Below are 26600 nucleotides of genomic sequence, written 5' to 3'. Positions count from 1 at the left end.
ACACACACACACAATAAAACACAATACAGTAAAAAGATTGTCAAGGTCAGGTTCAGGTGATCACGCGTGACGTCATGTGTTAACGCCCCCCCGCGCGCGTCTGAAGTGGCAGTGAGCGCGTGAATGATCACAGGTGGATCTGATCATCTGCCCGTCAACATCTCCTCCTCTCCGCTCCAGGTGAGAAGATTTATATTCATATTCACTCATCTATAATGTTCAGACAGTTTGTATTCTGGATACATTAGAAGAGTTATTAACTGGACTGTTCTTCTAATATTCAGATTAAAAACAAATAGAACTGGCAAAACTTTATACATTTAATTAAAGGTCATTAACAAACATTAAATATTTATTGTACATTCAAGTACATGTATGGTATGTTTTTACAATTTAAATTGGAATTAATGATTTGTATAAAATGTTACTGATAAAACATTTTATTTTATGTCTTTACGTTATAAATAAATGTAAAGGCATAAAGACTATTATTAGCGGTTGTTATTATGAATTATTCCATACAGTATGTATTTATTTGTTTGTTAGTATTGAACTATTGTGTATAATGTGACCTAAAGATGTCACTAAAATCTAAATATGAGTTTTAATGTGATTAATATAAAGGTTTAATGTTGATCTGGTTAGTTTGATGATTTGCTCCAGTTAGAGAGTTAATGCAGTAACCAACATCAGAGATTAGAGGTCAAAGATCAACTTAAACTCTTCTCAGAAACACATTGGAGGGAACAATGACGACCCTCATCAGTTATAGAAGAGACTGAAACATTGTGTCACACTTATGAACAGATTGATGTGTGTTTAACAGGCGTATGTGTCTTTAACAGGCGTATATGTGTCTTTAACAGGCGTATATGTGTCTTTAACAGGCGTATATGTGTCTTTATCAGGCGTATATGTGTCTTTATCAGGCGTATATGTGTCTTTATCAGGCGTATATGTGTCTTTATCAGGCGTATATGTGTCTTTATCAGGCGGTTATGTCTGTTTAACAGGCATATGTCTGTTTAACAGGCATATGTGTCTTTAACAGGCGTATATGTGTCTTTAACAGGCGTATATGTGTCTTTATCAGGCGTATATGTGTCTTTATCAGGCGTATATGTGTCTTTAACAGGCGGTTATGTCTGTTTAACAGGCATATGTCTGTTTAACAGGCATATGTGTCTTTAACAGGCGGATATGTGTCTTTAACAGGCGTATGAGTCTGTTTAACAGGCGGATATGTGTCTGTTTAACAGGCGGATATGTGTCTGTTTAACAGGTGTATATGTGTCTTTAACAGGCGTATGAGTCTTTAACAGGCGGATATGTGTGTTTAACAGGCGGATGTGTCTGTTTAACAGGTGTATATGTGTCTTTAACAGGCGTATGTGTCTTTAACAGGCGTATGTGTCTGTTTAACAGGTGTATATGTGTCTTTAACAGGCGTATGAGTCTTTAACAGGCGGATATGTGTGTTTAACAGGCGTATGTGTCTTTAACAGGCGGATATGTGTGTTTAACAGGCGTATGTGTCTTTAACAGGCGGATATGTGTGTTTAACAGGTGTATGTGTCTTTAACAGGCGGATATGTGTGTTTAACAGGCGGATGTGTCTTTAACAGGCGGATATGTGTGTTTCACAGGTGTATGTGTGTTTAACAGGCGGATATGTGTGTTTAACAGGCGGATATGTGTGTTTAACAGGCGGATATGTGTGTTTAACAGGTGGATATGTGTGTTTAACAGGCGTATGTGTCTTTAACAGGCGGATATGTGTGTTTAACAGGCGTATGTGTCTTTAACAGGCGGATATGTGTGTTTAACAGGTGTATGTGTGTTTAACAGGCGGATATGTGTGTTTAACAGGCGGATATGTGTGTTTAACAGGCGGATATGTGTGTTTAACAGGTGGATATGTGTGTTTAACAGGCGTATGTGTCTTTAACAGGCGGATATGTGTGTTTAACAGGCGTATGTGTCTGTTTAACAGGTGTATATGTGTTTAACAGGTGTATATGTGTTTAACAGGCGTATGAGTCTTTAACAGGCGGATATGTGTGTTTAACAGGCGTATGTGTCTTTAACAGGCGGATATGTGTGTTTAACAGGTGTATGTGTGTTTAACAGGCGGATATGTGTGTTTAACAGGCGGATATGTGTGTTTAACAGGTGTATGTGTGTTTAACAGGCGGATATGTGTGTTTAACAGGCGTATGAGTCTTTAACAGGCGGATATGTGTGTTTAACAGGCGTATGTGTCTTTAACAGGCGGATATGTGTGTTTAACAGGTGTATGTGTCTTTAACAGGCGGATATGTGTGTTTAACAGGCGGATATGTGTGTTTAACAGGTGTATGTGTCTTTAACAGGCGGATATGTGTCTTTAACAGGCGTATGAGTCTTTAACAGGCGGATATGTGTGTTTAACAGGCGTATGTGTCTTTAACAGGCGGATATGTGTGTTTAACAGGTGTATGTGTCTTTAACAGGCGGATATGTGTCTGTTTAACAGGCGGATATGTGTGTTTAACAGGCGGATATGTGTCTGTTTAACAGGCGGATATGTGTGTTTAACAGGCGTATGTGTCTTTAACAGGCGGATATGTGTGTTTAACAGGTGTATGTGTCTTTAACAGGCGGATATGTGTGTTTAACAGGCATATATATGTCTTTAACAGGTGAAAATGTGTGTTTAACAGGTGTATATGTGTCTTTAACAGGCGTATGAGTCTTTAACAGGCGGATATGTGTGTTTAACAGGCATATATGTCTGCTTCACAGGTGTATATGTGTTTTTAATAGGCATATGTGTCTGTTTAACAGGCGTATATTTGTCTTTAACAAGTATGTATGTGTGTTTTCCTGCAGGAGTCAGTTTGTAAAGTTGAGCCATTATGGGTCGGAAGGAGATTCATTGCAGCTGGAAGAAAATCACCAACAACATCAAAGAGATCTTTGATTTCAAAGAAATTCTGGGATCGTAAGTACTGACTATCGAGTAATATTTCAACTCTGTGAACACAGGATATCTTTGAGTAATTATCTGTTCACTTTTTTTGTCTGTTTGGAGACATTTGTACTCTAAAAGTATAACCGATTATTAATGTTTTTAATGAAGAGATATTGAAAATGTTGAGTCATAAATGAATGAGGGATTACAGGTTAATCACTGCGAGGAGGCACATGCTCGTTACAGCAGTAACAGTAATCTGAGGCCCAGATTAAAAGATTGAGGGACATTTTTATCAGTGAAGCCCTTCATCTGTTTGCTCTCATTCAGAACCAACTGAAGCTTCAAAGTTAGCATTGCGAAGCTTTATGAGGTGTTATGAAGCTGTAACATCTGTTATTCAGAGATGTTTGTATGCAGTTTGTGTGAGTTTTGACACCTGTCAATCATCATCAGCTGTGAATGAGAACACAGACACCAGAGAACATCCTGACAAAAGTCAATTAAAGGATCAGTGTGTTAATGTGAATGAGACCTCTTCAGCATGTGTGTTTAACAGGATTTTTTAATTATATTTAATTAGGCTGAAATTGGTGGAAATGTACCATGGTTTTACTACAGTTGTGGTTAGCACAATATTATTTACTGTAGTAAACCATGGTTAATTTTTGTAAGGGATACAAAACAGGCTGATTAAACATACATTTATACTCATATATACACTAATAAAACTAGAAAACATCCTTTTTTAAATAGCTGAATTGAAATACAGTGATAAACAGCAGCAATTAACTAAATATTTCACTTTATTAAAATAAGGCAAGGTCCGTTTAAGGCAGCGCGGGGCTCAAGTGAATAATTTATGTAAACTAGTTCATTTACATTAAGCGTCTGAAAGAACTGACTCGCTATTCTGCTGTGTTCACAATAATGTGACAAATGTAGTGTTTTGTGACGCTACGCTACAGTGCTACTCATTGGTAAATGTAGCACGATCGTTACTGGAAAAGCAACAATATTGTAAAAACAGCTGAACTACTGTCAGGCTACTGTAGTTATGTTAGTAGCATCGCTATGTAAGGGATAATGTACAGTAAGCCCGTTGTTATCACAAAATAATTCCTGACAGGGTGCGGAGGGAGTCTTGTATCAGCCTTAAGGAGTTTATTTTGTAATAACAATAGCTGACTGTACATTATTCCGCTTATTACACTGCTACTAACCAACTAAAAAAATGAATACATGGACATAAAATAATGATTTGAATTGAAATGATGCAATTATATCAGAACAAATAAGTCGCTGAACAGCTAAATTACACCTCCAGTTTGCATTGGGAGTTCTGTTGGTGTTTATTATTTTGTATTTAATGAACGCCTGACTGCTCATTATACATCTTATTACAAAACTACTGTGCATGGAACATTTCTTTGAGTTGAAATTATTAGCTTACTTGAAGAGATCGCACAGTGATCCGAGGAGCATGAAAGATGGCTCGCAATACCTGGATGTGCGGATGTTACTGAAAAAATATCAGACCACTAGATGGTGCCATTGACCAATCACAATCAAGTATTCTGGAGAGCAGTGTAATAATTTTAGTTAACTATTCCTCAACACTGGTTAGAATTTAGATACTCATAGCTAACTAATCCACTGTTAATCAGTCATTTAGTCTGTTAGTTTTGTGAAATGTATAGACTGATTCTTGTTAATTATAGAGGTAGTATTTAGCATTTAGGGTGATTAAAGTATTTATAAAGAGAGGAGATAGACCACTCGTTTACATATGAATGGGAGAAATTGAAACACCAAATATGGCTGTTGTAGTCCTGCCTTAAGCCTAAAGTATACTTCGGTACATTCTGTAGTCCACGTGAATTACAGCACATTTCGAAAATTGGCATGTTCTGATTGGGCCTTTTAATTGTAATAATCATCCAATCAGGAGAAGCACTTTACAGTGTCAGAATCCTTCAATAATGGCAGTGGTCATGTGTGAACGGTGACTGATGCTGTAGAAGGTTAATATCTTCACAAATCTATGATAATGTCTCATGTAGGAGTCTGCTGTAAAATCACAGATGGTTTGGGAATGTGACTCTTTGTGCCAACAAGAGTGAGGACACACTGGCACATGACTTACTCTGAATCACAGTACATATTAGTTTATGTGGTGGCCAACACAAGTCTAGAGCTAGAATTTTGCTAGATTTTGACATTTTCTGAAAAAGGCGTGAGTCGTGTTTCTCGTGCAAAACTTGATGATGCTAGATATCATTAATGTCTGGAGCACAAACGCTGCAGGATGACTTAGATACTTCATTATAAACACCTTGCCTTAACAAACATCACAAATGAAAGAGGAAAAGTTGATTGCTAGAGTAGAGAGCATCAGATTAGACTTCAGACTGAAGGATTGTAGCTTAAGGAGAACTGAATGACACTGGATGGATTAAAGACATGGTGGTCATTAGTCTTGAGGAGCAACACTGGGTCTCTTATGTAAAACACTTGAGCTTAATCCTTCTCTTAGGACATTTATTCATGGAAGAGGTGGACTCAAGACAGACAAGCAGGGCTCAACATTTCACTAGACGCACACAGAACGGCCTTGTGCTCATGTATTAGCCGTTCATGTTGTTGTTGTCAGGAGTGTAAGAACATCTGAACATCTCCTGCAGTGAACTTAAAAGACCCTCAGTGAGGCATCAGGTGTTGACTGGTTTCGTCTTGAGCCCAACATGATCTTCAGACAAGATTTAAAGATCCTGTTGTGTTCGTGTTTCAGTTGTAGTGTAGTTCGAATCCTGTTAATGAGGGTTGTGTATTTCACAGGGGTTCGTTTTCAGAGGTCTACCTGGTAAGAGAGAGAAAGACTGGAAATTTCTACGCCCTGAAATGTGTGAAGAAAAAACAGCTGCATCACTCAAACCTGGAGAATGAGATCAAAGTGTTGAGGAGGTGAGACAACAGACACCAGAGACACCATAAACACCTCTGACCACTAACTAAAACACTACAGATAATAAACAAACACTACAGATGCCACAGTTTAATAATGGAACACCACAGGCACCAAAGACCATACACATTACAGAGACCACTATTATCAACACTACAGAACGGACTACAAACATTAACACTTCAGACCACTAATACAAACATTACAGACCATAAACACCACAGTTTAATAACAAAAACATCACAAATCACTAGCATAAACACCACAGAATAAAAAATAAAAAATGCTACAGATGACTAACAAAGCACTATACATCATAAACACAGTCACCACAAACTACTAACATAAACACTACAGACCATAAACATTAACACAAACACTACAGATGGCACAGTTTTATAACAAAACACCAGAGGCACCACAGACCACAAACACCATAGCCTACTTAAAAAACACCACAGATCACAAACACCACAGGCAATTAACACAAACACCACAAACTACAAACAATCATTTCAGACCACTACAAATACAAATATCAAAAACGCAATCACCACAAACTACTAACACAAGCACTACAGATGCCACAGTTTAATAAAACACTTCAGAACATGAACACATCCATCACAGACCACTAATACAAATACTACATATCATAATCACAAACACTACAGACACAAACAGAAATACACAGACCTACAAACACTACAGACCATCAAAACTACAAACCATAAATACAAAAGACACAGTCCATAAACAAATAAAAACACCACAGATCACTAACACAAACACAGTAGAAAAGACTACAAACAATCACTTAAGACCATAAACACTACAGACCACTAATACAAACTCCACATATCACAAACACTACAGACTATAAAATCAACAGTTAAATAACAAAACACCACAGGCACAACAAACACCACAGACCACTAACATAAACACTATAGATCATAAACACAAAAATTACAGACCACTAACTGAAACACTACAGGCCACAAACACCACAGTTTAATAACACAACACCACAGGCTGCACAGACCATAAACACCACAGACTAACAACCTTAAAGACCACTTATATTCAAACTTCTACATTCTACGGTCCTTCATTAATATTTATTCTCTCACTTTCAGGATAAAACATAGTAATGTGGTGGGGCTGGAGGATTTCTATGAAACAAGAACACACTATTACCTGGTCATGGAACTGTACGTCTTTCATTATACACACACACAATACTAAACACCTCATATAAACACACAGCCATATGCTCAGTGAAACACATGCATCTTTTGAGCATGTATATTAATGTTTCTATGTGTGTGTGAAGAGTGTCGGGTGGAGAGCTGTTTGACCGTATTCTGGATCGAGGATTTTATACAGAGAAAGATGCCAGTTGTGTGATCAAACAGGTCCTGGAGGCCGTTTCCTATCTGCATCAGAACAGCATCGTCCACAGAGACCTGAAGGTACTTTATACACACACAAACAAACACACACACACACACACACTCATTTTATATTACTGAGTTATTAATCTGTGTTTTATTCATCTGTAGCCTGAGAACCTGTTGTTCTACAGTCCAGACGAGAACGCAAAAATCATGATCAGTGACTTTGGTCTTTCTAAGATGTCTGATCACGACGTGATGTCCACAGCCTGTGGAACACCTGGATACGTCGGTATGAATTATTTCACACAAACACACTGAACAAACAAACATCAGCCCTTAAGTTTTTTTTTTTTGGAGTGCTGTTAGATTAATTAGAACATTTTAGTTGAAGGGTTTTGTAAACATCTGAAGGGCTCATGAGTTTTGTATTTTCTCCTCAGCTCCTGAAGTTCTGGCACAGAAACCGTACAGTAAAGCTGTCGACTGCTGGTCCATCGGTGTCATTACCTACATCCTGTAAGTCCATGTGATTTAAACTGTATGCAGACAGGCAGCAAAAAGCTATTTTATTACCATATCTGCCTCAAACCTGCTTCATATGGAGCAGCTTAGAGTACGAGGAAGGAATTTATTTTCTGAAACAGTTTTCTGTCCCCTCGCAATAAATTAAACATGGTTTTATTATAGTAATATTGTGGTAACAATGTTTTTATTTTTATTTTTTGGCGAAAAACATAGTTTTACTGTAGTAATTTTGTAGTAACCATGACTGAAGTATCCATGGTTAATCTTGTGGTTACTCTGGGTTTTATAACCATAGTTTTCATTTTCCTGTATTATTAATATGGTTTTACTACAAATTCAATTGTTTAACCCTTTAAGCTTGGATGGGTCGCGAGAAAAAAAAAAGGTAAAAATATTAATATCTTGGCCAACACAAAATAGGTATTGTTTGAAAGCTTAGCAGCTCTACTTTCCAATGCATGTAGGCATTATGACCAAAACTGAACAAGTGCTTTGAAATTTTCAGACAAATCAGAAGTGTTCCGTTTTGATCATTTATTAATAATTTTAAACTTTACATATTATTGTAATCAGTAAAAACATCAAACTGATCAAATAGTCATGTATCATATGTTGTTGGAAAGCTCTCAGAGTAGAATACAAACAGCCTATTTTTTTTCTCACAGACAAAAATATAGCGAGTAATAGCTAAGTATATGTCTTTGACAATTATTTTGGTGTTACTTATATGCCGCGTTTTCGCTTATAACTTCACGAAAATAAATGGAACATAAAATATCACATGCTGTTACTTAGAGGAGGTGATTATCTTTCAAAGGTGTCCACACACAAGATAATCAGATGCATAGATCATTAGATAATCCACATGAAGCACAATGTTACATATGGCCACCAGGAGATGGCGCCAAATACATGACACAGACTCAATGATGACTCAAATGACACAGAATGAAACTCATTCTGTGAAATCTCATTACTAAAATCATGTCTGCATGCTATGCAAACCTTTAGTCATTGTTGTGTTTGCATATGTACACACGAGGGGACCGGGTTTTGGACCATTGCTACTCTCCCTTCCAGGACGGCTACAAATCCCTCCCCCGCCCACCATTTGGCAAATCGGACCACTCTTCCATTCTGCTTCTGCCCGCTTACAGGCAGAAACTGAAACAGGAAGCACCCACCCTCAGAATGATCCAGTGCTGGTCGGACCAATCAGATTCCATGCTACAAGACTGTTTTGATCACACGGACTGGGAGATGTTCCGGTCCATCTCTGATGACGACATCGAGCTTTACGCTGATAGCGTAATGTGTTTCATCAAAAAGTGTGTGGAGGACGTGGTTCCGACCAGAACAATATGGATCTATCTGAATCAGAAACCATGGATAAATAACGATGTTCGCGCGGCACTTAATGTGCAGACCTCCGCTTTTAATTCCGGGAACGCGGAGGAGCATAAACAAGGCAATTATGCCCTCCGAAAAACTATCAGAACCGCAAAATGCCAGTACAGGAGCAAGATTGAAGGACAGTTTAACACCACCAACTCTAGAAGCATGTGGCAGGGAATTAACATCATCACGGACTTTAAAGGGAATAAAAACTCCGCCGTGAACACCGCTGCCTCTCTCCCGGATGAGCTAAATACTTTTTATGCTCGTTTTGAGGGAAATAACACCGCCCTTGCGGAGAGAGCTCTCGCGGCTGAAGCTACAGAGGTTAGTTCACTCTCCATCCCTGTAGCGGATGTAACCCGATCCTTCCGATGGGTGAATATCAGCAAAGCCGCGGGCCCAGACGGCATTCCGGGCCGCGTCATCAGAGCGTGCGCGAACCAGCTGGCTGGTGTTTTTACGGACATTTTCAACCTTTCCCTCTCTTTGTCTGTGGACCCACATGCTTTAAAACATCCACCATTGTGTCTGTTCCAAAACAATCAAAAATAACTTGTTTAAATGACTGGCGTCCTGTTGCTCTGACCCCCATCATCAGCAAATGCTTTGAGAGACTAATCAGAGATTACATCTGCTCTGTATTACCACTCAATCTTGACCCGCTGCAGTTTGCTTACCGTAACAACCGCTCCACTGATGATGCCATTGCATCTACAATACACACTGCTCTCTCCCACCTGGAAAAAAGGAACACTTATGTGAGAATGCTGTTTGTAGACTACAGCTCAGCATTCAACACCATAGTGCCCTCCAAGCTTGATGTGAAACTCCGGGCTCTGGGTTTAAACAGCTCGCTGTGCAGCTGGATCCTGGACTTCCTGTCAAGCAGACGCCAGGTGGTTAGAATGGGCAGCAACATCTCCTCATCACTGACCCTCAACACTGGAGCCCCACAGGGCTGTGTTCTCAGCCCACTACTGTATTCCCTGTACACACATGACTGTGTGGCAACATATAGCTCCAATGCCATCATTAAGTTTGCTGATGACACGACGGTGGTAGGTCTGATCACTGACAATGATGAAACAGCCTACAGAGAGGAGATGCACACTCTGACACACTGGTGTCAGCAGCACAACCTCTCCCTCAACATCAGTAAGACAAAGGAGCTTGTGGTGGACTTCAGAAGAAAAGACAGAGAACACAGTCCCATCACCATCAATGGAGCACCAGTGGAGAGAGTCAGCAGCTTCAAGTTCCTGGGTGTCCACATCACTGAGGAACTCACATGGTCCATCCACACTGAAGCCGTTGTGAAGAAGGCTCATCAGTGTCTCTTCTTCCTGAGACGGCTGAGGAAGTTTGGAATGAACCGCCACATCCTCACACGGTTCTACACCTGCACTGTAGAGAGCATCCTGACTGGCTGCATCTCCGCCTGGTACGGCAATAGCACCGCCCACAACCGCAAAGCACTGCAAAGGGTGGTGCGAACTGCCAGACACATCATCGGAGGTGAGCTTCCCTCCCTCCAGGAAATATATACAAGGCGGTGTGTGAAAAAAGCTCGGAGGATCATCAGAGACTCCAGCCACCCGAGCCATGGGCTGTTCTCACTGCTACCATCAGGTAGGCGGTATCGCATCATCAGGACCAGCACCAGCCGACTCCACGATAGCTTCTTCCCCCAAGCAATCAGACTTCTGAACTCTTGATCTCTCACGATCAAAATACATCAGCACTGCACTTTATTATTATTACTATTACTCTTATATCTCACACCGGACTGTCATAAATTATATTATTATTATATTATATTCTCTCTTAACAACTGACTATCAACCGACAGCCTGAATGTCAATACAGTACAATACTGTACATTCTATAAATACTACTATATATACTTTTTTATATATTTCTATTTTTTATTTTTATTGTATAATGTGTATCTATATAGTGCGTATTGTATGCTGTACAGTGTATGTTATTATTTGTATATTGTGTTGTGTGTAATTATGTGTATAACAGATGCTTAAATTGTGTTGTGTTAATTTGATGTTATTGTAAATTGGTATATGTCTCATCACTGTCACGACTGCTATGTTGATCGGAACTGCACCCAAGAATTTCACACACCATTGCACTTGTGTATATGACTGTGTGACAATAAAGTGATTTGATATGATTTTTATTGTAATTAGTTCTTATGTACAATTATTATGTTTTATTTGTTTGGAGATGTTTTTTGACACTATGATCAATTATTTTTGTAATGCTATAACTTTTGATTTGATTTTCTCAGTTACATTTGACAGTTTATCTGAGCCACCTTATTTATACCCAGAGATATATAATGTCAAATTAGAAAAAAAGTACATTTTTGGCTCAATTTGTTTTGTGATTTTTTTCAGCCGTTTCTTAATCTGAGAGTCTCAGAATGTATCATAATCTATATCATTATAAAAATGAGAAGTTTTCTTTACAATGATACCAAACACTTGCCCCCTTTTTTTTTTTTTTGAGTCATAAGCCTTTAATTTTGGGTATGCCACTGAAACAGGAAATCTTTAAAAATATCTTCAGAGCTTAAAGGGTTAAGTTAATTTATTGCAAGGGAATGCAAATCTATTGTGAGGGGATGTTAAACTAATTGTGATTTCAGAAAAATATTCCCTCCCTGTTCTCTAAGGAAAAATCTGATTTTTACAAACCCAATCCAAATCACATCCATATTTACTTTGACATCTGATTAAAATCTGATTTCTGGAATGTGTCTGAGATCAGATTTCATCACGTACAGAATGAGTGTGTAGTCAGATTTGAAAAACAATCAGATTTATTTAGTGTTAACAGCATTTGATATGGTGGTTTCTAAAAACAGGTTGGCTCGTGTTTTTCAAACATTGTTTTTCTGTTTGTTCAGGTTGTGTGGCTACCCGCCATTTTATGAAGAGAATGAAACGCGTCTTTTCTCCAAAATAATGAAGGCAGAATACGCGTTTCACTCACCGTATTGGGACGACATCTCTGAATCAGGTATGTTTACAGATTAATAATACAGGTCTTCAGTCATGACTTCAATTAGCCGATAGGCTAATTCATCATGGCTTCCCTCAGGACTTTCGAGTGGGTTTTTAGAATAGCAGATACATTTAATGTGGTTAGCATTACTTGAGGAGACTTTTATATAAAAATGACACTCAGTCATATCCAAAATGAGAGATCTGAAGTTGTTTTAACTGAGCTGATTTTAAGATCTGATTACTGGTGTCAGCATTGAGAATGTTTATATATTTATTGGTCTGTGAATAATTCTGAATAAACTCTCTTATTTCTGCAGCAAAAGATTTTGTCAAACACATGCTGGAGAAAAGCCCAAGTAAACGTTTCACCACAGAACAAGCGCTCGCTCACCCATGGTGAGGAACATAACAAAGTTCTCACAGTTGTGAGAATATTAGGACACTTTTTCATATTTCAAAATTGGAAGGAAAACATTTTATATTAAGAAAATGAAGGCAATTTTTAGGACCAGTAAGATTTTTTGCATTGTGGCATTAATTTTATGGCAAATAAACATGCATACATATTGTAATATGTTAATTTTTTTCACCTTAAAAACACCTTACAAATTACAGTAAAACAGTGATTTTTTTCAAATAAATTAATAATATTTTTTCATTCGATTTTACATGAAAAATTACAGTAATAGTTATTTTAAAAAATAAATTAATAAACAATCATTTTGAATTTAAATTTTACATTAAATTTTGTAATATGATATTTTTTAAACCTTAAAAACACCTTAAAAATGTCTGTAATACAGTGATTTTTAAATAAATTTTCAATTTCAATTTTACATAAAAATTACATTAATGCAGTTATTTTTAATAAATTAATAATACATTTAAAATTTTTATTTTACATTAAATATTATAATGTTTTTTTTTACATTTCTGTAATACAGTGATTTTTTTAAATTAAATTATTAATACATTTTTTATTTCAATTGTACAATAAATATTGTAATATGGTTATATTTTTTAACATTTCTGTAATAGTGATTTTTAAAAAATTAATTAATTAATAATTGTATACTTTAAATTTGACATTAAATATTGTAATATGGTAATTGTTTTAAATATTTCTGTAATACAGTGATTTTTTTAAATTAAATTAATAATTGTATACTTTTCAATTTTACATTCAATATTGTAATTTGTAATAACAAAAATTAACCTTATAATCACCTTATAAATTTCAGTAATACCATGTTTTTTAAAACTAGGCTTCAATTTCTTAGACAAAATAGAATTTCTCATGTCTTTTAAATTTTTTGGGGGGATAAAAATGATCTGGATATCTTGACAGCTTAAGATTCACCCTTTTAGATTTAGTTGATATGAACTGATTATGAACTGTTAATGAGCAAACTGAGCCACTAATACACATGAATACACTTAGTAATAAATTACCATTCGGATTCATTAATAAACATTTATAAACAAACATGCAATGAATGAATTCCCTGCTAAAACAGTTGGTCTTGCTGGTCTTGTAGTCTGACCCAAGTGCTCAAAACCCTCTAGAACCATCAAAACAGACCAGTTCAACTGTTAGGGTAAACAAAGTGATTTATGAAAAAACATACTGATTGATAAATAAATGAACTGTTGAATAAAGACTCTGGTGTTTGTGTTCAGGATCATTGGAGACACGGCGCATAATGACAACATTTATCAGTCTGTGTGTGAACAGATGCAGAAGAACTTTGCCAAATCTAAATGGAAGGTGAGAGATGAATTTTCCTTTTTTGGGTGAACTATAACGCCCCCTGCTGCTCTGTATGACACTTACATGAGTGTGTTTGTTTCAGAAAGCCATTAATGTGTCAGTAGCGGTGAGTCACATGCGACGGCTTCAGCTCGCTCACACTGACCCAGCGGTTCCCGCAGCGGCGCCGCTCATCGCGGTTCTGGACGTGTCGTCGCCCGGACCACCCTCTGATGAGCTTGACACCAATGGGAACCCATCGTGCAATCACATGGGCTTGATGCCACACAGTGATGTCAGCAGGGGGCGTGGCCCACTTAAGGCCTGTAACAGTGAGCCGATGCACGCGCTGGTCGTCACGGAGACGGGACAACACGCATATCACTCTGAGTCTGAGCTGCCCTGCGCCACTCACGGGTACAAAAACACTAAAAACTGTGTGTGTTAATAGACATATATAATTACAAACAAAATTCTCAAATGAACAATCATTGCGTCAAACAGTACCCTTAAGTCACATTCAAACTAATCAGTTTTTATTTTTGAAAATTATCTAACGGCATTGTTTTCCAAAGTATGCGGTTACGTTTTTTAAATGCTTAATTTCCGGTGGAGGAGTAACGTAACAAAATGAATGCGTTTTCAAACGCAAACATACTAGTGTGGACGTGGCCTTAGAGCTAGGGATGCACCAATACGGAATTTTTTTATTTTTTGTGTCGATACCAATAATTTGACATTTTGTTTTTTTTTCTCTCGTTTTTTAGCCATTTCGATTACAGCGGGTTGCTAATGAATTAACATTTAATAGTGTAGAATCAGGACTTTACTATTCATATTGGCGATCTGACCAACTCCTAGCAAGTGTCGAAAAATTAGAAGCGTTACGTTTTCATAACTTACGAAGAATGATTATAATAGTTATAATAGAAATCGGTAAAAACATTATACTCATCGGATAGCCATGTGTAATACATCATTGGAAAGGTCTCCATAAGTAGAATACAATAAGCTTATTTGTTTCACATTTTGTAATTTTGTCATTTCTGGGCCGATAACAGATTATTTGACGTTTATTTGCATTTTTTAGCCCTTTCGATTACAGAGGGTTGCTAATTAAAATCTACTCACTTGACACAAAATAAGTAACATTTAAAAGTGTAGAATCAGGACTTTACTATTCATATTGGCGATCTGACCAACTCCTAGCAAGTGTCCACAAATTAGAAGTGTTACATGTTCATAACTTACGAAATATGATTATAGAAGTTATAATAGAAATCGGTAAAAACGTTATACTCATCGGATAGTCAATGTAATATATCACTGGAAAGGTCTCCATAAGTAGAATACGATAAGCTTGTTTGTTTCACTCGTAAACTATAGAGCATGTGAAAACCCTTGTACGCACATGTGAGAGGATGTTCACACACGACGTGTTCTTGAGACAAGTTTAACTGTTTTGAATCTGACACACTGTCTTAGAAAAATCAATGACAATAGTTTTTAAAGGTATCAGTGAATAACATATTGGCCACTGATATATCACGTGACAATACAATTGCTGTTCAGTGCACGTAAACACTGAATTGATCAGTGATTTAGATAGAAAGTTCATTAGTTTGTTCTGTTTGTTTTAGATCAGAGAGAACAACACTTGGTACAGATGGGAATGGCCGGTCGCTGCAGACCGGAGTCTGCTCTGTGATGTAATCAGCTGACTTGATTGACAGCTGTCAGTCAAATGAAGTGAGTTATTGCTCAATCTGGTCAATTGACTTTCCTGTCCTTGTTGTAAGCAACCAGAACATATTCAGCTAACTTATAGTGCTGATTTTATTTTTGATGATTCGATTTTATTTGTTGCTTTGTCACATATGAGCTAATTAATTTGTCTTATTCTGTCTTTTTCTCTCAGATTATCCTGCTGTTGTTTGATGAACATGTTGTGTGTTTTTCAGGGGGATTGTGCGACTGTCTGTTTGTCTGCACTGATGGCTCGTTTCTCTAGGGGTCCCACAAACCGACGGACTCGCGATCTGAATCCAGAGTTACACGAGTGCCAACCACACACACACAAACATGAACTCTCCTCTGAATATGTCATTTCACTGTTTTCAGGTCAGGAGATTGTGGAAATAAGTTTGAGACAGCGGTGAGACCATCTGCTCTGTTTATTTTCATATTCCTGCTGTTTGTATATTCATGTGGAATATTCATATTTGTGCCCATTGTGGGCTGATCAAGGTGCATCTTGGGAAGAAAGACTTTAGCATGCTGTGCTTAGTTCACATGTGAGGTCGGATCATACTGTATGTGCCACTGTATGAATTCTATAGAACAATCAAAAACGAAGACTACAGGACTGTGTTTGGATCATATTTTCTTAATTAAAATATAACGACCCGCACTTATTGTTAAAGCTTGAAATATTGTTATGATATGAATGTGATCTTAATAAAAGTTAATTTAGGGGTTTACTAAAAGTGTTATGGCACAGACCCCTGCTGTAATCTATCAAGACGCTGCTGTTTATCTGTTTAAATAAACCTTACTTACACCAAAACTGTGTCCTGCAGAATTTATCTGTTTTAATGTAGTAAAATCTTCTGAATTTGTACTCTGAACCCTTGCAGATGTTTAGAATAGCATGTTACCATTCTACTCCATTATTATTGCCTATTATCATTTCTGCAATATAGCTACTGTGTGTAGTATGTGCCTGTATGCCAACTCTCAAAATGTGCAGTATACAACAGAACACACTGCATGAGATGAGTGTCAGGGGAAATACTTTCTTCGCGTTTTGGCCTTTCCTTTGGGCATTGATTGAAGAAGATATCGGCGATATCATACATTCTTTAGACTAAAAAGCAAAAAACTGTAAGCGCCAAATGTTCAACGCGGTAAGCCCGCCCCCGTGTGGCCGCTCTCTGAAGTGTTGGAATAAACAGACAAAGTGGTTTGTGGTATCAAGCCACAAATGAATGACATGCATAGTACTGGCGTGCCGTCTTAAAACAATCAAATGTATGAACTTTCACATCACCAGTGAAGTACACACTTCTAGTGCGCAGTTGCAGTATGTGACGCAGACTACATTTCCCAGAGGATATCACGCGCGTCACGCCCCGCCCACCGCGCGTTCCTCTAGCCAAAGGGACGAACAGCAGCAGCGGCGACTGGTAGCGAAAAATTCCCGAGTCTTAATAAATCACAACCGAACCTACAACCGGATCTTCAGCCGCTCCGCTGCCCCTGACCGATGATCGGCGCTCGTCCACGGGGAAACCCCCGCAGAACAGCCGCTAAACAGAACTAGCAACCCGGTTCGGCCTCTGGTCCGCCCGAGTGTGTGAGTGTCAGTGTGTGTTTGTGTTGTCGAGGGGAATTCCACATACTGGATCTTCTGAACTTTGTTATTTGTCTGGATTAAGGGAGGCTGTTGTGTGTGTGTGTTGATGTGTTGATGCGCTGACACACACACACACACACACACACACATATATATACACGCGCAGGCGCACTGGTGTTGTTGTGGTGGTTCGGTCCAGTTTTCAGTCCTTTGGGCGTCTCAGTAAACACTGAACTCGCATTTGTGTAGTTGGACCTGTAGTTTGAATGGATATGTGACACACACAAACAGAAACTGGTTCGGTCCGGGTTCTGGTCTTGGATCAGGATGGAAAACCCTCAGAAATCAGGTCCACTGGTGCGAGATCTGACTCGAACCTTCAGCCACTACAACAAACACATCGTCTTCCTGAAAAAGAACCTGAAAGAGACCATCGTCTTCTTCCGAGAGATCCGTCAGAACCACAGCAACACCAGCGCCAGCACACCTGGACCTGCTGCGGGTGTAGAGACAGGTGAGACCCGGTTCTGACCCAGTAATACTTTTAATACTAGTTTTTGTACTGTACAATAAGATGTTTAGACAGATGTTGTGTTTGCTTAGAGAGTGTGTTGTGTTATTTGATGTTGAGTGTATTTGTGATTACTGTGTGGTGTTTTGGACCCGAGTGTATCGCCGGACACCTCACGATTCGATATATTATTGCGATACATCACGATATCATAATTTGATTCGATTACGAACAATTCCAGTTTCGATTCAGTTCATTTGGGTATATTTCAGTTATTTACTGATGTCTGAGGAAGAGCATGTAGCTCGAAACATCACGTTTATGTCTCTTGGTGAGCTCATTAAATTTATTTGGAAGTAACAGTTTACAAGATATGAATACACATAGTTGAATATAAATATTGACATATGAATCTAAAGTATTGATACAATATTTGAGAAAAAGTATCGCAATATATCAATAGTTTTTTTGAGTTTGTGTTTTATGTGTGTTGTGTTGTTACAAGTCTTTGTCTTGTTGTGGTACTTTGAGTGTTGTGTTTTATGATGTAGTGTGTATATATACAGTATATGTTGTGCAGTTGTCGGTTGTGGTTGGGTCAGATTGTGTATTTCTGATTGGAGTGTGTATACAAATGTGTTGTGTTGTGTTTTGATGATCAGAGACAGACGGATATATCAGCCGATATTTGGTCATGTTATGATTATCGCATCGGCCGATAACTGTCTATGATGCGTGTATTAGTGACAGACCGATATATCAGACGAATACTGTGTTTGATGCACATATTAGTGACTAGCAGGGCTGCAACTAACGATTGTTTTGATAATCGACTAATCTAACAATTATTCGAACGATTATTCGACTATTCGGGCAATTATTGCAAAGATTAATCGTTAGCTCTTAACCGATTATTCAGCTTGTGCCCTGACTTAAAATATTGTATTAAACGTGCTTACTAACAATAAAGAGGACAAAATCATCTTTTAAAAATACCTCGAAATGACATTCACTGAATTAAAATATTTAATATTATATTCAGCATTCTCAGATAAAAAAAACAAAACACTCTTCTGCAGTATATCTGCTAAAGTAAATGTTGTTTTAAAGGAGTTTCAGATATTTATATTGGAAAACAAGCCAAAACTAAAACAAATCAAAAACATATTTTGTTGCCGTGTATAATGGGGTGAAGACGCTCTCACCTTTCTGTTCACTTCAATCCATCTTTAACTCACAAAAAAAACAAACTCTCTCTTATTAATAAAGCTGCGTATTGACAATGTTCTGATTTTGATTATGATTCAATAAGTTGTCATCACGTTATAATCTAGCTGCATTAAGTGTGTGCGCTCGAGGGACGAGCGTCCCGTGACAGAGTGTGCATCAGCCGGTGCAGTTTCAATCTCTCCCCCTTAGATCGGGACATTCACACAACTCGTAGAAGAGGCGCTGACCGCACTGAGAAATGACGTTTCCTTATTTTAACTTTAATAAAGCTATAACGCATTAAATATAACTGCATTAAAGATGTAACGCCGGGGTGTTTCCTTTAAAAACGCTCGACACACAAGTTTTGCTTAAGCTGAGCGTCAGCTCCGGCTCTGCTTATTCCACAACAAGAGTGCTTCTGTATTTACTTATTTAGTATTTTTGCATTATAATTCCCTCATACTTTGCGATCTACACTAGCTGAAGCTGTTTGGAAAGTTTAGAGTGCGTCTGGACTGTAAGATGTGTTTTCTTCCTCTCCTCAGTCAGGCGTGAGCTGCAGTGCTGCTCTTGTGTGCAATCATTAGAGTTTCATATGATCTTATGTTACGTTAAGATCAAACGACTATTCGACAACGAAAAGTTTTGTAAATTTTTATTGTCGACGTTGTCGATAACGTCAACTAATCATTTCAGCCCTAGTGACTAGTGATCGACCGATATATCGGCAAGGCCGATAAATCGCAGATATTCTGACTTTTTTAATTATCGCATCGACTGATATTTCCGTTTGCCTGTTTTTTTTGTTCTTTTCTTGAGGGCGCCAAAAATTGCCTGCTTGCATGTGAAGCGAGTGTGAAATGTAAATGACCTGTCACGGTTCGTTTTCTTGTTATGTGCCATCATGTTACTACAATAATAGACCGGTGTGCAACAGTGTTATTTAAACGGTCCGCATATCAGAGCCGCAGCAGATGCGTTTGAGCTCATAATAGTGCTTGTCTGTTTCATTCTCCGTTTCCTCAACAGTTCCCTGTAACTTTAACTGTCTTGTCTAATGATAAAAAGGCAAATATCAATAAAACTAATATCATATATACCGTCTGCAAATATGCACATATCTCATTTAAACAGATGTAATAAACCAACCTCACAAAACTTCAGCAGATCCAGCATCCGGTGGAGCACTCATAAATCTTCCTCTGAAGCACATATTCTAACAGCCTCTCCTCAACAGTTCCCTGCAACTTTTCTAATGATAAAAGGCAAATATCAATAAAACTTGTATTATATACCGTTTGCAAATATGCAGATATCTTGTTTAAACAGATGTAATCCACAAACCTCACAAAAATCCAGCGTTTTCTTCCTGTCGAGCGCTCATATAATATATTCCTCTGAAGTGCGTATGCTATCAGCCAGAATCAAAAACTTCAGGATCAAAACTTCCTCTCATTCACAAATCATGACTTTCACTCCGGGTCAATCCAGGCAGGCGATCCAGGCCGTTTAAACTATCTACTTCAAGGCTGCGTCCGAAACTAGTAAAATGCTGCCTATACGGAGGTATGATGAAAATAAGGTGCTTTTCAAACTGTTCGGAGACCAGTTTCCTTAAGAGTTCCATTCATTCAAAACAGCTGTCAGTTAAGCCATTAACTGATTAGGCAGCAAGGTAGCAAGTCAGCTGCCTACGTGTTCAGATGCAGCCCAAGGTAAAAGCGCTTCACGTGTGCTATAAGTAAATGTATTATTCACTATGCACTGTATGTACAATTGGATTAATTCTATATTTTTTGAGTAAATGTGACTGCTAACACGGACATGCCATCCATGGTTGTTGGACTACTGTGTGTACTGTTATTTCCTTCTTATATATTAACAATTTCTTCATGTGCAAATAAATATCTAAAATTTGATGACTAAACAGAAATTTGAAGAAACTGATATCTACCATTTAAAATACAATATTTTTTTAGTTTTGGGTGAAAATTAGTAAATATAGTGTTAAATAAGAGTTTATTTTTTTAGCAATTTTATGTTTGTTATTGTTATTAAATTGTGTGATATATCGGCATTGTATTGGCCTATTGGCAACCCTGCTCTCTGGATAGCGGCATCAGTCATAAAAAAAAAACTGTGATGCGTGTATTAGTGACAGACCGATACGTCGGATGAAAACTGTGTTTGATGCGTGTATGAGTGACGGACTGATACGTTGTACGATAACTGTGTTTGATGCATGTATTAGTGAAAGACCTATGTATATGACAATAACTGTGTTTGATGCATGTTTTAGTGACAGTCCGCTACATCGGACGCTAACCGTTTTTGGTGTGCGTATTAGTGACGGACCGATGTATCGGACGTTAACTGCGTTTGATGCGTGTATTAGTAATGGACCGATATATCGGACAATAACCGTGTTTGATGCATGTATTAATGATGGACCGATATATCGGACAATAACCGCGTTTGATGCGTGTATTAGTGACGGACCGATATATCGGCCGATAACTGTGTTTAGTGCGCATATTAGTGAAGGACCGATACGTCGGCCAATAACCGCGTTTGATGCGTGTATTAGTGACGGACCGATATATCGGCCGATAACTGTGTTTAGTGCGCATATTAGTGAAGGACCGATACGTCGGCCAATAACTGTGTTTGATGCGTGTATTAGTGACGGACCGGTATATCGGCCGATAACTGTGTTTAGTGCGCATATTAGTGAAGGACCGATACGTCGGCCAATAACCGCGTTTGATGCGTGTATTAGTGACGGACCGATATATCGGCCGATAACTGTGTTTAGTGCGCATATTAGTGAAGGACCGATACGTCGGCCAATAACTGTGTTTGATGCGTGTTATAGTGATGGACCGATATATCGGACAATAACTACGTTTGATGCGTGTTTTAGTGACAGACCGATATATCGGACGATAAATGCTTTTGATGTGAATATTTAGGACAGACCGATATATCGGATGATAACTGTGTTTGATGCGTGTATTAGTGAAGGACCGATATATTGGCCGATAACTGTTTTTGCTTTGCTGCATAACAGAAGTGTTAACTTTCTAAATCTATCAAGATCTGTCAGTGGATGATAAACAACTTGAGTACATTTTGTAAAAAAAAAAAAAAAAGTGTTTATTTCACTTTTTGATTTGTTGTTGTTAAATTGTATGAAGTCTATCGGCATTTATGTTGGCCATCCTGCTTTCTAGATATCAATATCTGTCGACCACTAGTGTGTGTTGTGTTGTTTATCAATGTGTCAGAAAGAGTGTTTATATGTTGTTAGTTTTCAGTGGGAAAGTGAATTCTTAAAGCGTGTTGTGTTATTGGTAGTTGTCAGTGGATCATTAAGGGTGATTTGTGCTGTAGATTTCTTGTGTGTTAAAAGCAGATAACGTCTCAAACAGGATTTGGAGCAGAAATAAGCAGCTTACAGCCTGTGAACAGAGTCACATTCACTGCAACTAAAGCTGCGATACTCACAATGAGTTTAATTAGGACACAGTAAAAACACTGATTCAGACATAGAGAATGAATTCAGAGCTTTTGAGGAATTCTCCTGATGTTCTGGAGACTGATTAGCAGGAATATTGACCGTCTTGATGTTTAGTGTTATGTTGCACACGTGTGTGTGTGTGTGTGTGTGTGTGTGGGTGTGGTTTTTCCAGTAATAAAGGAATTTAGCATGTAATGACGTAAGTTTCCTCTGCACGCTCAATGAAATCATTCACTCTCATTTAATCTGCAGCGGAGAACAAAAGAACGACAGAAAATAAACAAATCAAATGGAAAGAGCTGTGAACAAGTAAAAATAAAAGATTGTTTGAAACCGTGAACATGTTTAATACATGTGAAAATTCAAATTAATTTCCATATTTGGTCATATTTTGACCAAGCTATTTTTGACCACTGAATGCCATAAATAATGCATGTGTGTGTGTTTATTACATGTAAACTGCAGAGCATATTAACGTGTTTTTCAGGTTTATTCAGTTTATGGTTGTTAATCTGAAAATGATGTGCGTGTAAATGTGGCCAGTGTGTGAATTCTTCGTCATTTTACTGTAAAACAGAGTTTAATATTTTTAACTTGTGTTCTGTGTGAAGAACCCAAATCTCCAGCACAACTGTCACAGACTGGGAGTCCTGTTGTTGTGACCTTTGACCCTGACTCTCGAGACCCTCTGCTTTGACCCCCCCCCCCACACACACACACACTAAAATGATATATTTGTGTGTGTGTATCGTGGATTTATGTATGTAGCATCTGTAGATCTGCCTGTGTGATTGATAATATATGATGAATGTATTCTGAAATTATGATTCTCATGATCTTAAAAACCTTTTAAAACTTTATTTTGATGCTGACATGCTTGAAATGAGTTTTGTAGACAAATACAAATATAAAATGTATGTTTCGTTTTAGTTTGTTTTACATTTTGTTGTCATTACATAATCCTCATACTTCCATTTTTGTTTTGTTATTTCATAGTTTGGTGACTAAAATAGTCAAAAGTAAGAATGAGTAGGTATGTCCAAACTAGTGTTGTCAAAAGTACCGGTACTTCAATACCAAGTCGATACTAAAATAAAAAAGATGTAACGGTACCAGTGTTTCTGCAGCACTGGTAGTACCGAGCACAGACTCAATCCGGTACCAGCGCACAATATGACTGACACACGACTGCTTTAAAATGCTCGCTGGCTTATTTTAAATGCGTGCTCTGTTACTGCTTTTACACTGAAATGGACAATTAATCCAAGTGATATGTCCTAATGTGATTTATTAAACGCTGAAGGCTGCAATCTTAGTGTGGAAGAGCTGTGTACTGTATAAATCTGACCGCTCAAATACTGGAAACTTCACAGACATTGAGAATCATTCACGTTGTATCAGATGACAGAGCAGAGCACTAATCCACTGTAAAACGCGTATTACATGTAGACTATATATTTATATAATTAAATCACGGCATTGTGCTTTAATCTCAACTCAACTTTATTTATATCGCATTTAAAACAACAGAGTTGACCAAAGTGCTTCACAGTAATAAAAATGTAAAACAACAACAAATTTCAAAATGTCCACATACACAAACACCAGTAATCTATACAAACACTTCGAATCTGTGTCCTACATTTCATTTTTCAGACTCAAAGGCCAGTGTAAAGAGAAGAGATTTCAAACATGACTTAAAAGTCTTTAATGATCACACTGGGCCGTGACACGAACTGTTCATCCGGAAAAGTGAAGCATCCGGCAAAAAAAAAAACAATAAAATAAAAATAATAAAAGCTAGATGCCTGAAATATAAGAAATTGTGACAAATATATTACAACTGTATAGAAAATGAATAAAGTGTAATATTCAATGTATTAATAATAATAACAGTAATACAAATAATTTGGCAATATATCACAAGCAAGACAGCTGTTGTATTAAAGTTTGGCCAAAAATGTTGAAAAGTTATATTTTCACTTGTTAAAAGTTTTAAGAATTAATTGATTAGACATAATTTTGATGATGAAATTAAACTTTAAAACATGGAATTCTGGAAAAATAATTATTAAAATAATTATTAAATTATAAAAATAACTAAACTGGTGTGTTCAATAGCATATTATTATATTATCATATTTTTGCTGTGGTATTGAAATTGGTATCGAGAACCGTGAAATTTCACTGGTATCAGTACCGACAATTTAAATTTTAGTACCGTGACAGTTAGTGGTCGACCGATAAATCGGCCGATATTCTGATACATTTTCCTGTTTGGCCAATTTGTTTTCTTGAGGGCGACTGAGACATGTAAACGAGCGGTCACGGTTTGTTTTGTTGTTACGTGCCATCGTGTAACTACAATAATAGACCAGTGTGCAACACAGTGTCGTTTAACGGTCCGCATATCAGAGCCGCCGCGACAGACGCGTTTAAGCTGATAATAGTGCTCGTCTGTTTCATTCTCCCTCTCTCTCCTCAACAGTTCCCTGTAACTTTAACTGTCTTGCCTTATGATAAAAAGGCAAATAACTATAAAACTAATATCAGATACTGTCTGCAAATGTGCACATATCTCATTTAAACAGATGTAATAAACCAACCTCACAAATCTTCAGCAGATCCAGCATCCTGTGGAGCGCTCTTCTAAAATCTTCCTCCGAAGCGTTTATTCTATCAGCCAGAATCAAAAACTTCAAGATCAGGATCCTCTCATTCACAAATCATGCCGGTCCATCCGTGACAGTCCAAGCAGGCGATCCAGGCCATTTAAACTGTCAGGAGATTGCTGCTGCTCGCATCGGATCTGCACGAGCGCTTGAGTACAACTTCAAGGCTGCGTCCGAAACCAGGAAAATGCTGCCTTCGGAGGCTCTATACGGATGTAGGATGAAAATATGCTGCTTTTCAAACTGTTCGGAAACCAGTTTCCTTAAGAGTTCCATTCATTCAAAACAGCTGTCAGTTAAGTATAACTATAAGTAGATGCTATAAGTAAATGTATTATTCACTATTTACTGTATGTACAATTGGTTTGATTCAGTATTTTTTGAGTAAATGCGATTGCTAACGTGGACATGCCATCCATGGTTGCTGGACTACTGTGTGTACTGTTATTTCCTTCTTCCTAATATATTAACAGTTTCTTCATGTGCAAATAAATTACTAAAATTTGATGACCAAACAGAAATCTGAAGAAACTGATATCTACCATTTAAAATACAATATTATTTTTGGTGTGTGTGTGAAATTGAGTAAAAATTGCTAAATAATAATTTTATTTATTTATTTTTAGCAATTTTATGTTTGTTATTTACCGTATTAAATTGTGTGATATATCAGCATTATATCGGCCTATTGGCCACCCTGCTCTCTGGATATCGGCATCGGCCATTAAAAAACATATCGGTCGACCACTAGTGACAACACTAGTCCAAATGTATTTACTGGTATTGTGTATACAGTATCTTTTCCTCAGATTTGCACTACAAAGGAAACTATTAAGACTGTGTGTCTGATCTTGTCAGGCGTGTGAATCAGTGCACTGGTTTGTTAAGACTTGCTCACAGTCATCATCATTGTGGTAAAATCTACCAGTTAATCTCACTGTAATGATGAGAACACCAATCACAGCACTGATTGGTGAGCGACGCCCTTATGTTCACATGCTACCTACAAAACATGGAATTCTGTAGTGCAGTTTTCCAATTATGGATATAAGAAAATTACTTAAATTTCCGAGACAAAATGGGCTTTTCCCAATCAGTGGGCATTTTTCAACCACTTAACATGATTTGCCTACTACATAGAGATTCCCTACTTTCATTGGATAGTTTAGAAACGCCCATCCCGGTTTGGAAACGGCCACAGATTGGAAAACACCCATTATTGTTCCGCAGAGACCTATACTACAAATGTCCTGAAATAATGTCTTCAAAAAAAATTTTTTTTTTGCTATAATAAAACAATATGACTTGTGTTGCTA

General features: G+C 37.6%; 2 protein-coding genes across 2 annotated transcripts in view; both read left to right on the top strand.

Moving 5' to 3' along the window:
* The first annotated feature begins 140 nt into the window (after positions 1-140).
* On the top strand, positions 141-16572 carry LOC127438241 (calcium/calmodulin-dependent protein kinase type 1D-like). Its single transcript, XM_051693667.1, has 13 exons — positions 141-180; positions 2872-2983; positions 5792-5917; positions 7058-7132; positions 7255-7393; positions 7484-7607; positions 7759-7834; positions 12165-12277; positions 12582-12660; positions 13945-14032; positions 14118-14431; positions 15655-15763; positions 15976-16572. Exons 2-12 carry the CDS (start codon positions 2898-2900, stop codon positions 15725-15727), a joined length of 1293 nt encoding a protein of 430 aa, XP_051549627.1. The 5' UTR covers positions 141-180; positions 2872-2897; the 3' UTR covers positions 15728-15763; positions 15976-16572.
* A 576-nt stretch (positions 16573-17148) lies between these two features.
* LOC127437941 (dual serine/threonine and tyrosine protein kinase-like) overlaps positions 17149-26600 on the top strand; it is a 25589-nt gene continuing 16137 nt past the window's right edge. The window contains exon 1 of the mRNA XM_051693112.1: positions 17149-17883. Coding sequence (XP_051549072.1) covers positions 17697-17883 — 187 coding nt within the window. The 5' untranslated portion in view covers positions 17149-17696. The remainder of the gene's footprint in view (positions 17884-26600) is intronic.

The sequence above is a fragment of the Myxocyprinus asiaticus genome, chromosome 49 (assembly GCF_019703515.2).
Source record: "Myxocyprinus asiaticus isolate MX2 ecotype Aquarium Trade chromosome 49, UBuf_Myxa_2, whole genome shotgun sequence".
Lineage (NCBI taxonomy): Eukaryota > Metazoa > Chordata > Actinopteri > Cypriniformes > Catostomidae > Myxocyprinus > Myxocyprinus asiaticus.
This window is presented reverse-complemented; position numbering and strand designations above follow the sequence as displayed.

Coding starts and splice junctions, on each gene's coding strand:
- LOC127438241 (XM_051693667.1), top strand. CDS start 2,898: ATGGGTCGGAAGGAGATTCATTGCAGCTGGAAGAAAATCACCAACAAC. Junction 2,984..5,791: donor TTCAAAGAAATTCTGGGATC/GTAAGTACTGAC, acceptor TGTATTTCACAG/GGGTTCGTTTTCAGAGGTCT. Junction 7,394..7,483: donor TCGTCCACAGAGACCTGAAG/GTACTTTATACA, acceptor ATTCATCTGTAG/CCTGAGAACCTGTTGTTCTA.